Genomic DNA, 16936 nt, shown 5'->3' on the forward strand with positions numbered 1-16936 from the left:
TCCACTAGTTTTTTTAAATTGCTTTACTCTATCCAATTGTCTCCTACGTAAATGTCCAGTTTTGTTAGCGTTCTGACTTACTTTACTGTATACAGGTCTCTAAAAATCCCTCCATTTTGTCAAGAATGACTGCATTCCATCCATTCTTGTGGCTATACAATACCCCAAGGTGTGATTAAACCATGTTTCCTTGGTCCAAGAGTTCTGACTCCTACTTCAGAGGACTCCACACATCACAAACACAAAAATAAATTGTAAATATATTGAAGAAAATATGGGTGTCTCTGTCACTGGGAATCCAGGACTCACTGCAGGCACAGCAGCCAGTATTCCCAAACACCCGTCTCACTACAACACTGGCCATTCTCCAGGGAAATGCTTTCCTATAACTTTTGCTCAGTACGTTCAAACAGAAGGCAAGACTTCAAAATTCAGTGCTGCACAGACTCTTCATTGGCAGAACAATTTGAACAGCAGAAGTGCTTAAGGAGGAGGGACAGATTAATTTGTCAGATCTTTCTTCTTAGTATGAAGGTCATGGATTCTTGCACAAGGAATTACAGTTCTTAGTAGGTCTGAGTGAACACCCTGCCCCAGCACCCAGCAAGGTTTTTTGTTTTTTGCTTCGAAGCCAAAAATAAAAATTGAAGAACACAAACAACATGTGTTCAGTGATACCTTTTACTGGTATGTAGTGGAACTTGGCTTCACTAAAGAAGGACATCCCCACTGGGGATCCAGCGTGGCATCCTGAGATTAACCAACTAATCTTGCAAACATCCAGGGCTTGCCAGCTTGACAAGTGAAATGCTGAGCTATTCTTGGTCTGGAACTACAGGAGGCTGATCCAGAAAGAGAAATGATAGCTCTGATCCCTCTGGGCCTTCCCTGAGATAAGAAGGAAGCACAAGGTCGTGATGAGATTATTGAGGGACACCCCATCTGGGGACACTGTGGGGATACAGTACATCAGAACACGTGCAAAGCCTGTCTTTGAAAGGGAAGACCAGCAGAAGTTTCCGGCTGAAAATCACAAGTTAAAACTCAGACCAATCTTTGCAAGCACCGTGCTCCTGAGACTTGAGCAGAGTTGGTGGCGGGCCATGCTGAATGACTGCGTTTGGGTGCCATGTGACCTGGGACAGCTACTCACCCACTGTCCCTTTGAAAGACCATTTCTAACCCGTCTGCTACTAGGCACTGTTTGGGACTGAACCACAACTGAATGGCATCAAGTGACTCTAAGATCGTTGATCTCAATCACATCTTGAGTGATGTCAGAAAGGGATTCAAATAAGGAAGGGGCTGGTCAATAAAATTTGCTGATGAAAGGAGGTGGTTACACACAGGAGTTGAAAAGGCACAGAGGGTCTCATGGGATCCATCAGTGACTGACAGTCCCCTCTCCCCTGGGGTGGATACTACCTCACAAGAAAATCTAACTCTAGCTACATAGACTTGGGTCTCACTGTGTGAGTCTCTGGATTCCAGAAGTGCTGGCTGGAGTCTTGCTTAGGGGGTTGCTTCCCAAGCTGCAAAAGGTAAGATTGGAAGAGTTGGACCTCTCAATAGCAGGACCCCGATGAAAAAGTAAGGCAAGGTGAACTTCAGCCAATAGGCTGAGTCACATGGGTGACTGTGCACACAGGAATACCCAGGATCGTCCCATATGATTATATAGATTCTTGCGCTGCGGCCAGTGGGCTAGCAGTTTGATCTGGCAATGGGTCACAGAAGGTGCTATTGAAATTTCACCTTTCAGGGCCTCCCTGGTGGCACAGTGGGTTGAGCACAGCACTGTGATGCTGTCCACAGCCTCTGCAGCTCAGGTTTGATTCCCAGCCGTCCACGGAAAAACCCACACAGCACGGCAGACCTCTCCTGTCACACGCGCTGCTCCCCTCAGCAGTGTATTTCAGTCAGTCTGCCTGTTCTGCTCCCCGCTCTGTCTCTGGTGAATCCTCTCACCCCCCTGGATCTCTGGCCTGTACCCCAGTTCTTGTATGCATAAATAAATAAATATTTTTTAAAAAAGAAATACAATATCAAGTAGTCTCATATTTCATATCACTTCTGAAAAGCAGTGAAATTATTTAAAAACTAGAATGTGTACTTGAAACAACAAAGGACTGGATTTGCAGAGCAGAAAATGCAAGATCTAGCTAAACAGGAGGGGGACAACAGTGAGTCATCCATGGAACAGTTTTTTGTTTTGTTTTTTTTTAAGATTTATTTATTTATTTATACAAGCACTGGGTACAGTCAGAAGCATGAGAGGGTGAGAGAATTCACCAGAGCCAGAGCGGGGAGCAGTACAGGCAGAAGGACCGAGGTACACTGCTGAGGGGAGCAGCGGGCGGCAGGAGAGGTCTGCGCGCCATGTGGGACCCTCCCCTGGCAGCCGGGTATCTAACTGGCACTGCAGAGACTGTGGGCAGCTTCACAGGCCAGTGCTCAACTGCTGCACCACCAATGAGGCCCCCCATGGAGCAGTTTTAAAGGAATGGCTGAGATATTTGGGGATCAAGAAACCCTATTTTTCCCAGGTCTAGGGATTTAGTTGTGTTCCCTAACATAGGAATGCTAGAAATCAATTGAATTTGGCTTCATGGAATGCTGATGGCATTCATGGGCTGGAATGGAAAATCTGGTATTTTCAGGATATATCCTACCCAGTGGAGAGGACCCAGCAACAATATATTTATTAAATCATTTGAACATACACTAAGAAAGGACACACAGGAAGCTTTAATGGTGTTACTTTTGCTGCCCAATCTCTAAAGGGTAGCAGAGAAGTCTTCAAAATTCCTCCTCCAGTAGAAGAAAGAGCATGGGATAAGAAGGGCTCCCAGTGGGGAAATACAAGATGGCAGCAGAAAGAACTGGAACCCCCAGGGCCTCACTGGTGGTGTAAGGAGTTAAGTCTCAGCACCATGAAGCTATCCGCAGCCACTGCAGCAAGAGTTCAATCCCCAGCCAGGATGCTCCCCACATGGCACAGCAGACTGCTCTTGTCACGCCCGCTGCTCCCCTCAGCAGTGTATTTCGGTCAGTCTGCCTGTTCTGTTCCCCACTCTGTCTCTGGTGAATCCTCTCACTCTCCCGCACCTCTGTTTCTACTCCCCATCACTTCCCCTCCAGCATCCCCAATCCCTCTCTTGTTCATCACCCTGTTTTATTTTCCCCATTGCACTTATAACTCCCTGAAGCTTTCCTTTTCCACCTACTTATTGCTGTCTCTGCTTCTTCCTCCCAGCCTGCCCAGCCATATACACACACTACACACGAACACCGGGCATGTGAATCAACTCCACTCCGCCCCGCACACCCTGGCCTTGTTACCTCTCGTATTCTCCTCTGCCATTCCTCAATGAATTCAGGAGCACTGGTGTTCACCTGGCTGGCATTGAATGTCCACTCGGGGCACTTCCAGGAGGGAAGGTTGAGCATGGCCAGAGAGGGAGCCACAAAAGCAAATGTCCCTCCCTGCAGAATAGGCAGCCTGGAGGAGGGGAAAGGATGCAGTTACCCATGAGAGCCTTTAGCACTGGCCTATTGGTCCCCCAATAGGTGCCTCTTAATCCCCAGTCCTTGCTGGGTTGAGAGACAACACATTACTCCTGCTTGGTATAAGAGGCTTCCTGGCAAGCTCCAACTCAGACCCACGAGCCCTGTCAAACTTTGGAGAGATGGGTGGGGGAAAGACAAACTGACCCAATCCCAGTCTTAGAGATGGGCACCCAGGAAGAGAATCCGGTGCTAGAAAACCCTCCGGAAATAGCACAGAGCTCAGGAAGATGATTCGTGGTGCCATTGTCTATCCCAGTCCCAGAAAAACTTGCCCAGATCCCAGGATCAAAGCACAACTCCACATACGGAGCTGGCCCACCACACACAGCCCATATTGGGGTTATCAGAATCCTTTTTGTCTTCAGCAATGAGCAGCAATCCCACACCTCTCCCTTCAGGCTCTTTTTTATCCCATGGACTGAACAGATCTGAGGTCAATCCTCAGGGAGTATCCCCAGCTGGCACTCCCCCCACCCCACGCTCACTCCTGATCAGCTTCTTGCTCTGGCTTCATGAGAACTTCCGACTGTGTCAGCCTGACCCGCCTTCCCTGTGAGGTAGACACAACCCATGAGTCAACCTCCAACAACACTCTCTTCCTAGAGGTCAGAGCCATCGAGGTGACTTACTCTGCCCGCCTGGACATTAGAATTTTGGAGGGTGGACAAGACGGACTTCACTGCGTTTGTCACTGTGGTACACCCAGTTCTGGTACTTTTTCTTCACTATACCAAAGGGGTGTTTTTGTTTCATTTTTTTATTGAGTGAATGTTGGTTTATATCACAGTTTGTATTGTGAAAGTATAGGATCCCCTACCATAGCACCACCAAAATGCCCACCATCCACCACCACAGTCCACGGTGCTGCCCTCCTACCCCAATTTTGTGCTGGTCCCTCCCCTTCTGAATGCCTCAGTTCTATAATCAGCTTTCAAGGGCTAGTTTTTGAATTTAGCTTTATCTAACTCTCTGTCTGGTTTCTCTATTCCACATGTAAGTGACACCGTCTGGTATCTGTCTTTCTCCTGACTTATTTCACTGTGCACAATCCTTCCAGCTCCATCCATGTTGTGGTACATGACGTGGGTTTATCTTTTTTGATTGCTGAGTAATATTCCATTTGTAAATATACCATGACTGTTTGATCCATTTGTCTATTTTGGGGCATTGGGTTGTTTCCATATCTTGGCTATTGTAAATAGTGCTGCAATAGGCACAGGACTGCAGATTTCCTTTTGAATTAGTGTTCACGATATCCTGTGGTTCAATGGATTGTGAGGCATTCCCTTACAGCATTTCAGAAGCAAGGACTCCAAGACCCCTGAGTTGTAGCTGGGAGGCAGCCATCCTTTCTGCCTAGGGTATGAACTGCCAGCTCCAGCCAGGCTGGGGCTGGAGGCTGATATCAAAGCAACACTTATTGCTCTTTATCACCCCCTTTTTATTATTTAATGTGGTTTTAATTACTAAGACCTTCCAATATCTTCTTGCAACATCAGCTAATTGAGGAAAGGCCATCATTAAATACTGGTTAAAGCAATAAGCAGCAAATAAATCTGCTTAACCTTTGATTCATAGCTCTGCACTATCATTTTTTAGGCAGTTAACGTCTCCATGGGTGGAATCAAACTCCAGTTCATTTTGCCCCCACCCTGCTCTAAAGACATCAGCCTGCGTTCATTCCCTAATTTTATTTCCCTTTTGCTTTGCTTGTTCTATGAGCATCTACGTTCTTTGAACCTTAACTCCTGACAGGTCTGCATTTCTCACAGAGCTGAGAAGGGGCAGCCACAGCTCTTCCACTACCAGTTTTGCAGGTGAAACGCGTCACCTCGTCATCTTCTCTGCTGATATCACAGGTGCCCACTACAGTAGTGACGGGAGGCCTGTTTAGATATTTTCTAGCTCAACTCTTGTTTTACAGATGGGAAAACTGGGCCTTAGAGAGGGCAAAGGACTTGTCCAATGTCCCAGAGCATAGAAGCCAGGACTAGAATTCAAGATCTATGGTTTGCAAAATCAAAGCTTTTCCATGATGACACGAAATGCCATCTCAGGTTTAAAGAGGAAGGACAGTCTCTGCCCAGAAGAGCTTTGTGTTTGGAACACTCCACAGCATGTCGACAGGGCCAAGGGCATGTGCCCACCTCAGGTCCGCACAACTGTCCCCTTTGAGTCCCAATATTCTCTTTCCCAGAGGCCCTGAGCCTCTTTCAGAGCCTGCTTGGTGTGCACACACCTAGGCCTGAAGGCTGGCCCAGGGGCACTTTGAGGAGCAGCTATTTGGGGGGCAGCTGTTTGCAGAATCAATCGTATATGGTGCATGGGGTGTGAGTGGACAGAGGTGGGTGTGTAGGGTGGGGTGTCCACATTCATGCATGTGGGGCCATTTGTGATCTGGAGCCAAGCACGAGATAGGAAGAGAACACTGACCAGGGGCTGCCCTCTGCCCCGCAACATGCTGTCAGTTCCCAAACAGCCAAACATCAAGGAGCCAGAGAGTCCTACCTTCAAACCTGGCCCTCCAGGGGGGATGATCGAAATATGTATTTTTTAAAGATTTTGTGAGTTTGCTTCTAACGTTTCAATATTTGGTCGTGGAATGTGTGGGTCTCCCTTTGTACCTCTCGAAAATACGAAGGGCAGGCTGAGCAGAGGCAGGAGATGGTGAGAGGGTTCTGTAGCAGTGTGGTCCCCACAGAACACGGACGTCCCATGTTCCCTGGCCCAGCAAATGAAGAGTGGAGCTGAGCACCCGGGGTGAGGGGGGTCGGCTAGAAGGGAGGAGACCAGAGAGGACCTGAGGGAAGACCCGGAGAAGTGTGTGGAGCAGGAAGACATGTGCAGCAGCCGCACATGCCTCTTGGGCAGGGACTTGTACCAGGGCCTCGGGGACATGGAAGAGACAATTGAAAGAGACAGAGACATGGATAAGAGACCCGTGGGAGGCTGACAGTGGCAGCCTTTGTCTTATCTTGGGTTTTGATGTTGATCCTTTCCTTCCAGACTTGCTGGCCCCTTCTGTCCCTTTCGTCTGGGTCCCCACCAGAAGGTGCCTTAGACTGTGGCAGGCTTTGGGGCCTCAGTGGTCCAGCTTTGAGCCAACCTGTTTGGCTGGGCATTTACTCACCAGAGGATGAATAACTTGGGGTGTTTATGGGGAAACCATTTTAACTATATTCCTTCTCTTCTCTCTACTACACACTAACTGTATTAAAGTCATTTTCTGTTGAAGGTCTTATGCATTAAGTTTTGACTTTACGCAGTGGATAGCGGAACCCATTTAGAGCAGGCAGGTTTGGGGGTAACAGGGTGCCCCTCATTCCGCCCGCTAACAGTTCCAGGAGTACTTGAGTCCCCAGCTCAATGTATCCCTGTGGCACAGATGTCCCTGCCTCTCTCTTGGTTTGATGTTATTAAAGAGCAGGTTTTGGCTGAAGCTCTTCCGGGTTTGTGTGCCTGGGGTGGAGAGGCCTAGCCGAGGCGCACAGCAGCGATGGAGCTGGGGTCTGAACCAGGCTTTCACTCCTAGTGCTCCTGCTCTCCTCACAGCAGCTTCCTAATCACTGCCCCCCTCCCCCGCAATCCACCCCTCAGGCCCAGCCAGCCAGCCTGACACCCAGGGAGTGTGTTACCAGGGGAGGAGTCTTGCCTACCTGATTCCCAAAAACACTTGCAGGAGAGTGCAGATGCCAGAGACGAAGAAGATGGTGCCAATCAGGTAGCTCTGGGTCAGGGGGTCGTGCTGCAGACACAGGTCCTTGGCCAGGATGAGCGGCACAGCCACCAGCCCACCCAGGGCAGTGAGGAAGTGCTGCGGGCAGAGGACAGCATGAGGGGTGGGTGCCCTCTGCAGGGGGAGTGAGAGGGAGTGAGGGGGGTAGTGGGGGGGATGTTTGCCTCTGTCCCCACAGGGGATTGGCAGTGGGATTGACCAGCCTGCCTGTTTTGCCAACATTCACCACTGCTGGATATTCTAACTTTTAAATAATCATCTATTGCTTGGATACTAAATGGAAAAAAGTGGAAATAGGGGGGCCTCCCTGGTGGCGCAGTGGTTGAGCGCTGGGTTGCGAAGCTGCCTGTGGCGCCAGTTCGATCCCCGGCTGCTCCCCGGCCACCGAAGAAGGATCCCGCATGGTGCACAGACCTCTCCTGCCACCCGCTGCTCCCCTCAGCAGTGTACTTCGGTCCTTCTGCCTGTTCTGTTCCCCGCTCTGGCTCTGGTGAATTCTCTCACCCTCTCGCACTTCTGACTGTCCCCAGTGCATGTATAAACAAACAAACAAACAAATAAATAAATAAGTAAACATGCCCCTATTAAAAAAAAAAAAAAGTGGAAATAGCCTTATTGCTTTCACGTCCATTCTCAAGCACTTTTCTTGAATGTATTAGTAATATTTTTTCTTTTGTGATGTGTTCATTGGTGCTCTGTGCCATTCTGGCAAACTTTTTTTTCCCTGTCATCTTATTGATTTGCCACTCGTTTACATAACTACATAATTTGGGGAGACAACTTCACCCCTCCACTGACGCACTATGCTGCGTTTTTTTTTTTTTTCTCAATCTTTTATTTTGGCCTTTAATTTCTCTCAGTACAGTTATTATTTGCATATGGGTTTTTACATATATCTTTATTTATTTATTTTAATCTTACATCATTGTTCATTTTTACTTTTTTTTTAAAAGATTTATTTATACACACAAGAACTGGGGTACAGGCAAGAGGTGTGGGGGTGAGAGGATTCACCAGAGACAGAGTGGGGAACCGAACAGGCAGACTGACTGAAGTACACTGCTGAGGGCAGTAGCAAGTGAATCAGGAGAGGTCTGCTGTACCATGGGGGTAGCTCCCTGGCCAGCTAGGGATGGAACTCATGCTGCAGAGGCTGCCGATATCTTCATAGTTTGCATCTTAACCCCTTGCACGACCAGGGAGGCCCCATTGTTCATTTTTAAACAGTGTTTGTTTTCTTTTCTCAGGTGTAGTCCCCATAGAGTTTCCACCACCATTCCCCCGGGCACCATCACCACAATCCTCTGTGCGCTTCCCTCCCTCCTTCTAATTCCTCTCCCTCCCCTGCAGGATGTCTCTGGTTTATAGTTGTCTGTTTTTGTTTTTTGTTTTGTATTGTTATTATTTTTCCCCCCTGATGCCTTATTTGTTTCCTCTATATTCCTCCTATAAGTGAAACCATCTGATATTTTCCTTTTTCCTTCTGACTTATTTCACTGAGCATAATTCCTTCTAACTCCATCCATGTTGCTGCAACTGGCATGAGTTTATCTTTTTTGATTGCTGATTAGTGGTATATCTGCTGCGTGGTTTTGAGTCCCTGAGGGTTGCCAGGACTGGCCCCAACTCCTCTGTGGTCATGAGCCTCCACTCCACGAGGGGCTCCTCTCAGGGATTTTTTGTGATGTTATCTTGTCTCCATATTTCAAATTTTATACGGATTTTAATGGGTGTGAGTTTTCGGATGGTGATCCTTGCATCTGGCAGAGTGATCAATACCAGAAAACTGGTATTGGCCTGGGTAGTAGGTGTAAAAGAGGAGCAGGGTCGTGGGCACAAAGAAATCTCCTCCAGCAAACTCAGGAATTTGAACTTCCTGCCGTGCGTGGGAGCCCGAGTGTATGGTGGGGTCCACAGTGATTCCCCCAAAGGCTGGCTCCTCGGAATAGTGTCTCTTAATGTCTGGCGTCCGCCTCTACTCCAGGCTATTATTAAGCCCAAGATGCAGCGCTGGACACTGGCTGGAGTTGATATGGGGCCCAGGCTGGGAGTTGTTCTATTTTCTTTTCCAGCACAGAGTCATCCTTGGTACTTTCTCCTTCAGATTTGTTCGAAGTTTCTTTGCTTTAGTTTTAGCCCTGGGGTGGGGGTGTTATAGAGCAACCCCGATACAAAACGGGGTGCCTGACTGTGGGTCCTCACCCGCGCGCTTAAAAGGACTTATCAATGCTCTACTGCAGGCACACGTGAAAGGTTAATAAAAAAGGTTTATTTACAAGGGAAGGGGAAATGAGGAAATGTACAGCTCTGGGAGAAAAGTGGGAGACAAAGTTTTAAATGCGTCCTACCCGATCCGCAGATCAGGAATCCCAAAATGGCGCTCTGAGAGCTGGCCGCCAGCCAGGAGCGGTGAAGCCAGGAGGCGAGCGATCGCGAGCCAGAGAGCGAGCAAGGCCCACGTGTTTGGTTTTTATATCCAACCTGGCTGCCCAACTCCACCCTCAGGTCCCAGCCACCCTCCCCTTGGTGGTGATGGGATTTGTCTTTCCCAATGTCCTGATGGCTTTAGTCTGGAGTGGGGGTGGAGTCCACAAAGCCTGTATGGGATTATCTCAGGACATCCTTTCCCCCTAACAGGGGCATGGCGGGTTTTGAGTACCCCAGCCCTGGCTTCTAGTTGTAAACTCCTTTATAAGGAAAGGCAGGTCCTCTGATACAATTCAAGCTACAGCCTGTATTTCTCACTCTGTGACCCACCCCTGCAGCTTCCAAAGAGGCAGCCTCTGTCCTGGGTGCCTGCCCGTGCACCCCCTTATCCAGTGCGGAGCTGGGTCTCAGCAGCCTGAACGTTGGCATGTGCCCGAGTCAGTAGGTGGCACAGCAGCCATTCCTCCTCTCGTGGGTTGTACTGTCCTGTTATCACTCTAAACAACATTTTCTTGAAGTTTTCCTACCCCTTCTGCTGGACTCGTGCTCCCAGTGGGTGCTCCCTGGGGGTTATTCTCTTTGGGGCACAGCAGTTCATTGTGAGTATTAGGAGAGCCGCCATCTTCTCTCGGCCGCCATCTTCACTCGGCCGCCATCTTGTCAGACCTCCTTACACCATCATTTGTTACCACGCCTTCATTTTCCAGCGTGCCTATTCCAGGTCAGGATGAAAGGTGGCTGGAGCTTTTCCTGGCAGCTCAAGGCACAAGGTGGGACCCAACCCTGCACAAGATGGCATTCTATCACAGGGCACATCGCACGCGTGCAAGCGTGTACACACACACACACACACTCACTCCGACATGGACAGTCGAGACAGGCCGTGAACCCAATGTGCCTGTCTTTGGGATGTGGGAAGAAACAGAGCACCCCAGTACCACATCCGTGGGAGAAGGAGCAAATGCCACACAGACAGTGGCCCTGCCAGGAATCCATTTTTATTTTCTCATTGAAAATAAAGCACAAAGGGAATGACAGAATTCCAGGAGCTACTGTAGATAGACAGAAGATGACAGCTTGATTAGATAGACAGAAAGGGAGAGAGAGATGGGGGCAAATGGCCCATAGAGGGAGGGGTTGCTACCCCATACACTCTAGTCCAAAGCTGAGAGGTTGGGCGGGTCTAGATGTGCATTCATCAGAAACATCCAGTTTCATTCTGAGCCCATTGTCTGACGTGACTCCAGTCCCACTGAGCCAAATATTTAAGGACAGCGGCATACAAAGGCCATCTGCTTCTCCCCTCTGCCCCCATCAGGCAGCTCTCTGGTATCTAAGGTCTCTGCCAGCGTGTCACTGGTGCCTTCCAGGTGCTTCTAGGATCGCCCCCATTTGCCATCAGCTGGAGCAACCATGCATCCCTGCAGGTTCGCCCAGAGTCCAGTGACCAGCTTCTTGCTAAGCACTGTCGCCTAAGTCAGGCCAGAATGCCTTGGTTTACAAAAGTTAGCTGCTGGGTCAGCTAAGACAGTAAGAAAAGAATAAATGAATGAACAGAGCCCCTGCTGTTGTTAATGTTAGAGACATTAAGGTGTCCTTATGATGGAATTAGGGCACAGGACCCTGCAATACCTGATTCCTTTGTCAGCCCAACCAGTCCTCTTCCTGCTAACGCTGAGCACCATCTACACACAAATGAGGCCAAACAAAGGGATCACTTGTTCTTACTTACTTGGGGTTTGATTCCAAACCTCTTTGTGAACTAAACTCTATACCTAAGGGAAGGATAGGTTTTTGTTTTCTTTTTTTGTCTTCAGACAATTAAACCCCCAAAATATCCATTTCCTGAAAAGATCTGCATTTTATACACACACACACACACACACACACACACACCAGGAGAAGTGAGTCTCAGGATTTACTGTTCCATAGGACGGAGGACCACACCCTCTCCTGTCATGCCACAAGGCGAGAGCTAGAAAGCACCCTTGGCCACCACTGAGGTCAGTCCTGGGCCCCCGGGGCCAGTACGCCTGGGGAGAGCATGCCCACGTCTCTCAGCCACACGGGTGGAATGAAGACGAGGGAGGGCAATGAAATGGCCAGGTTCTTCTTAAAGGGGGAAGCTCCAGCTCCTCTTCCTGGGTCAGGCTGTCCACAATCTCAGTTAACTCCTCAGCGAATAATTGGAATAATCCCAACACTCAGAACTGACTATCAGGACTGCTCTTTGGCAATAAGGGTGGGGCGATGTGTGTTGGAGGCAGGGAGACTGAACTTTTTGTCCATTCTTTGGCTAACCCAACAAGTTTTATTGGCAAAGGATGGTCAACTGGCGATTGCTCCCTCTTTGAGAAGAGGGTATGAGAGGGTTTTCAGAGAAGAAAGGCCTGTGTTTTTATAGAGCACTTGGGCACTGGCCATTGGCCCTGGATCCTCTCAGAACAAATGACCTGGGAAGGTCAGCCCCTCAGAGCCTCCTAGAAAAGCTTTTTGGACCTGCCACCAGCTAGTTTGAAACCACCCACTAACTTCTCCAAGCCCAGGGTCCTCTGGTGCTTTATCTCCCATCTGATATCATCTCCAGCATGTCTAGCAATCCTACTAACTCGATACTTATCAGACAGGCTAGCCCCTCCTATGATCAAACAAAGCTCTAGAGAACAGTAAACCCTCTGAATTTAGGTGGAAGATGAATAAGAAAGTGAAACTGTAGCTGGCAGCACTTGCTCCAAGGAAGCAGAGTCGACCAGATCTCTCTCTGGCCCCCCAGGGTTATTAGAAAAGAGATGTCACCCAAGTGAACTGGACCTTTGGCCAGCCCAGTGACTCCACCCAAGAAATCAATAGCCTGGAAGTGACATCAGCAAAGTGGGAATCTCTATTGCTTGTGTCCCCCAAGAAAGGTCAATTAGAACAACTCTCTGCGCAGGAAAATACCTTCACACAGGCCTGGCATCTGTCTGCATGCTCCCGGGACCAGCATCCCTGGTGCCAAGCTCCTATTGGGGGCCATTGAATCCAGACTCCAGCCTACTCCATCCGGCCTACTCCAAGGCATCAGGTGGCTCCCAGTCCATAGGCAGCTTCCCCAACAGAGCAACCTCCCTGTGGCTCCTGCAAACCCAGGCCCCTGCCTACCCTGCCACTTGCTGGCTGCTGTGGTCCCATCTGGCACCTTTGGCACCAGGTTCCCAGCAAACTTTCTTAAACCCACATCACATGGATATCTTGTTCTGGGTTTTGCTGATGTGTTTGTTCATTGTATAGTTTGATTTTACTCTAGTTGACCTTTAAACAAGATGGGTCTGAACTGTACCAGTCCATTTCTACAAGAGTTTTTTTCTATCTTCATTTCTGCAATCACAGAGTCAACCAACAACCAACCAACCAACCAACTACCCACAGGTATGAGTTGGCTGAAGGTTTCCATGCTGAACCTGTGGATATGAAGAGCTGACTATAAGGTACTTGAGCACCCATGGGTCTTACTATCATGGCTGGGGAAAGAGAGAAGGTAAAGGAGAATTGTTCTGAAACCAATCTCCAGTGGATACCAAGGAACCCAAGGGAAGACTTTAGTTTTAGGGAGTCAAGTGTTACACTAAGGTTTTCAAAGGCAGAGTTAGTCAGGAGTCAGCTGTGTTATCCGTAATGTCACCAGGATATCTTTATATTGTCTCCACACATCTTCCCAGCATAACTATAGAGAAATTCTCAAGCACTGGGGATGGGATTAAAGGGCCTGCGTGTTTTATGTGTCGACAGTTATTACCATATCATCATCCAGAAAGGCTGTACCTGATTCATATTCTAACAAAGTGTTTGAGAGTGATTGTTTCCCCAAATATACCAAGTTCATCAAACTTTTTAGTTGTTGCCAGTCAAATAATAATAGTGAGTTCTTAATAAAAAATGGCCCAGTCAGTGCCTTTGATGCGACCTATCAGCTCAGCATGAAGGAGAATCCTCTGTAACTCCCCATTCCAACTCCCACACTCCTGGAGAGAGAGACTGGAGGAGCCTGGAGCTCCCCTGGGCATCAATAACATGGAAGACAAGACCAGCACTGAAGCTGTGGGTCTGGAGCACTTTAACCTGCATGTGTGTTGATGTCGTTTTAGACCCTATGGCATTACCTGGATGCCCAAGAAGATGCAGAGATACCAGGGTGGGTTATCCAGGATGCCGTAGGCCAGATGGTCGCTGCTGTGACTCTCATGCTGCCCATCCATCTTCCTGCCTTGGCCATTCTCCTGGGGGCCGAGAGCACCATCAAGATTCTGCTGGGAACAAGAGAAAGAAGGACACGTCTGGACATTTACAAATGAGTCAGATGGACTTCCAGATTACAGCCAGACAGATGGATGGCAGACATCTCAGCGGCAAAAGGCAATGGGACCAGGATAACTGCCGGTCAACTAGAGACTGTCCATAGTATACATCTGCAGCAGGGTTTCCGAATGAAGTTGAGCCATCCCAGGGGAGTGAGTACCTTGCCCAAACCCTGGCAGAGAAGCATCTTTGTGGGGGAGCAGAAGGGAATGAGGTCCAAGGTCAGCTGCCCTACTATGTGCTGCCATGGCCCCAGATGTGTTTACATCTGCAGGACACTCATCACAGCAGGTTTATTATAGCCAGTGGTTTTCTCTCCTCCTGGGTTGTTCCTTGCTGGAATGCATCTCATGTGCTTATTCTTCTTCCTAGTTCAGCTTCTAGAACAGTCCCCACACTCAGCATAGATAGAAAAAAATGGATGAGTGAGTGGCTGTAACTGAGGGAGGACAGGAAGATGCTTGGTGCAGGGAGAGCAGGGGGAAGACTGGGGTCTGGGTAGAGGGAAATGGATCCCTTGCCCCCCCCTGACACCACTGATACCCCACACAGCCTTCTCTTTCCCCAGCTGACCCTCAGGTTCATTTCTTAATGTTACAGGGCACCCCCAATGTGAAGTGGGTTGGTCTAAGTGTGGGTCCTCACCCACATGCTTAAGAGGGACTTACAATGAGACTCAACCACTGGTAACACAAAAAGGTAATAAAGCATTTATTTATAAAAAGGAGAAATGAAGAAAGGAATAACCCAGGGAGAAAGAGAGAGATAAATTGGTGAATGTGTCCCACCAGTTCCACTGAGCTGGACCCCAAGATCACACTGAAGACTGGTGAAAAACCAAGGCCCCCCCAAGCCCCACATGTCTGGTTATACACCAAGCCTGGCTGCTTAACCCCACCCTCAGTTCCCAGCATGCTCCCTTCAGGGTGATGACATTATAGGATTTGTAGTCCTTGGATCTCTTTGGTCTGGGGTTGGGGTGGGGTCCATGAAACCTGAGTTTGTTCAGGCCCTCCCCGGCCCCCCACCACTAACACACCCACTCAGCTGGCCCTACCCAATGGGATTGTTCAGATCCCTCCAAAGGTGGTCCCCCTGTGCAGCCCTGGTGCCTTTGCTGGCTCTGTGCTCCCCCACCTTACCCCCCAGCTGGGAAGCCTTCAGGAGTCCATCATCCCCCATCTGTGTGTCTTCCTCTCTCCCAGCACATTTGGCCTCTGGGTAACTTACCATTTCCTGCCTTATATCAGGAATGGTTTCTGTTCACCTGTCGGTGCATAAGAGCCTGGGGCATACTCTTTGGTAAGTGTTAGCCTTCTCTCTTTTCTTCCTGCGCTTTTCATGCATAGAGCATAGCCTCAGTCAAAGAAATCATTATAATGCTAAGAAACCCAGAAAACAAACTTTCAGAGTCCACAGAGATCTGATAGCGGAAATAAAGCAAAGAGGATCCCTAGTTCCTCATTCCTTTGTAATTTACTCACAGTTTGGCCCTGGGAGCAACCTCTGCCCCTGGCAGTGAGACCCAGACCTGCAGGACACCTGACGCCCCCCCAGCCATTCCATGTCCTCTCCACATGCCCACCCCATCCTTAGCACTAATATCAGGACACCTGAGCAATCCTGGAAATGTGCTCTGTGCTCCCCACCACTCAGGCCTCCTCCTCCTGCCTGCCAGTGGTCCGTCTGCCCACCTCCTTTTCTCTCTCTTCTACCAGCACTTACCAAGGGGTCAGAGCACTCACAGCTGATGGTGGCAGGGTTCATGGCAGCTCAGGGCCCCCCTCAGGAGCGAAGAGAAGCAAAGGCACTCTTTGACGAACTTCTCAAGCAATAATGACAGAGAGGGAGAGGAGAGAGAGGGATTGGAGGGTGGGGCTTCCAAGCCCCACCTCACCTCCTATAAAAACTCCAGCTCTCAGGGCACAAGTACAGCTTCGATTTGTGCAACTTGGATTTGAAAAGATTGGGTAACTCAAAGACTGGGGGGTGGGGCAGGAGATGACAGGTGAAGGTGAGCCTCGGGGCTGAATGGAGAGATATTTCAGTTTGCTCAAGCTGATTCAATGGCCCCTCGAGAGGGAATGGAAAGCAATGCAAAAGTAAGCCAACAAGCAGGGGCCTGAGCTGCGGTACTGAGGTAACTGACGAGGAAAAGTAACTGCTGTTGACCTGGGAGCAGCCACTGAGGCTCCCAGGTGGAGCAGAGGCTTCTGGTGAGACCCACAGAAAACCTGATTCTAATCATGCTGTAACAGGGGGGTCCCCAGGAAAGGGGGAATTTCCAGGTTTCCTGCCCCACCCAAGGGAGGGTGGAGCTGAGCAGAGAGAGAAGCTGCAGAGGAGACTGAGGAAGGAAGGAAGCAGGATGGAGCCAGAAGGAGACCTGGAGGAGGCACATGGAGCAGAGAGACACGTGAAGATACCGCGCTTGCCTTTTGGCCGTGGACGGGGTGACACAGATGTGGGTGAGAGACCCGTGGGAGGTGACAATGGTGGTTTTTGTCTTGATTATGATTTTGCTCTTTTCCTTCCAGACTTGTCTGGTTGTTTCTGATCCTTTTCTGTGGGTCCCCACTGGAAGATGCTTTACACTTGTGGCAGGCTTTGGGGCCTTGCTCTGGGCCGATCCTGCTTGGGTGGACTTTTACCCACGAGGGGACGGGTCACTTTGGGTGCTTGATTTAGAAACTAGATTCTTGGCCTTTCCTGTATTGTCTCCTAATTGCATTAAAGTTCCTTCCCATTAAAGTCTCATATGTTTTGTGTTGATGTGGTGGATGGCAGAACCTATTGAGAGCAGGCGGGTTTGCGGGGTCTGAGCTGCCCCTCTCCCTGTCCTGTAACAATGCTTGTTCTCCCTAACAG

At 49.2% G+C, this 16936-nt stretch overlaps 1 protein-coding gene across 1 annotated transcript in view; it reads right to left on the bottom strand.

Annotated features, from left to right (window-relative positions):
• Positions 1–14008, bottom strand: part of LOC119247418 (solute carrier family 23 member 1-like) — a 32463-nt gene extending 18455 nt beyond the window's left edge. Inside the window, exons 1-3 of the mRNA XM_037513852.2 lie at positions 13873–14008; positions 7227–7384; positions 3343–3502 (exon numbers count right to left, since the gene is read on the bottom strand). Coding sequence (XP_037369749.1) covers positions 3343–3502; positions 7227–7384; positions 13873–13968 — 414 coding nt within the window. The 5' untranslated portion in view covers positions 13969–14008. The remainder of the gene's footprint in view (positions 1–3342; positions 3503–7226; positions 7385–13872) is intronic.
• Between the last annotated feature and the right edge of the window lie 2928 nt (positions 14009–16936).

This window comes from Talpa occidentalis, unplaced genomic scaffold (assembly GCF_014898055.3).
Source record: "Talpa occidentalis isolate TD23 unplaced genomic scaffold, MPIMG_talOcc4v2.1, whole genome shotgun sequence".
Classification (NCBI taxonomy): Eukaryota; Metazoa; Chordata; class Mammalia; order Eulipotyphla; family Talpidae; genus Talpa; species Talpa occidentalis.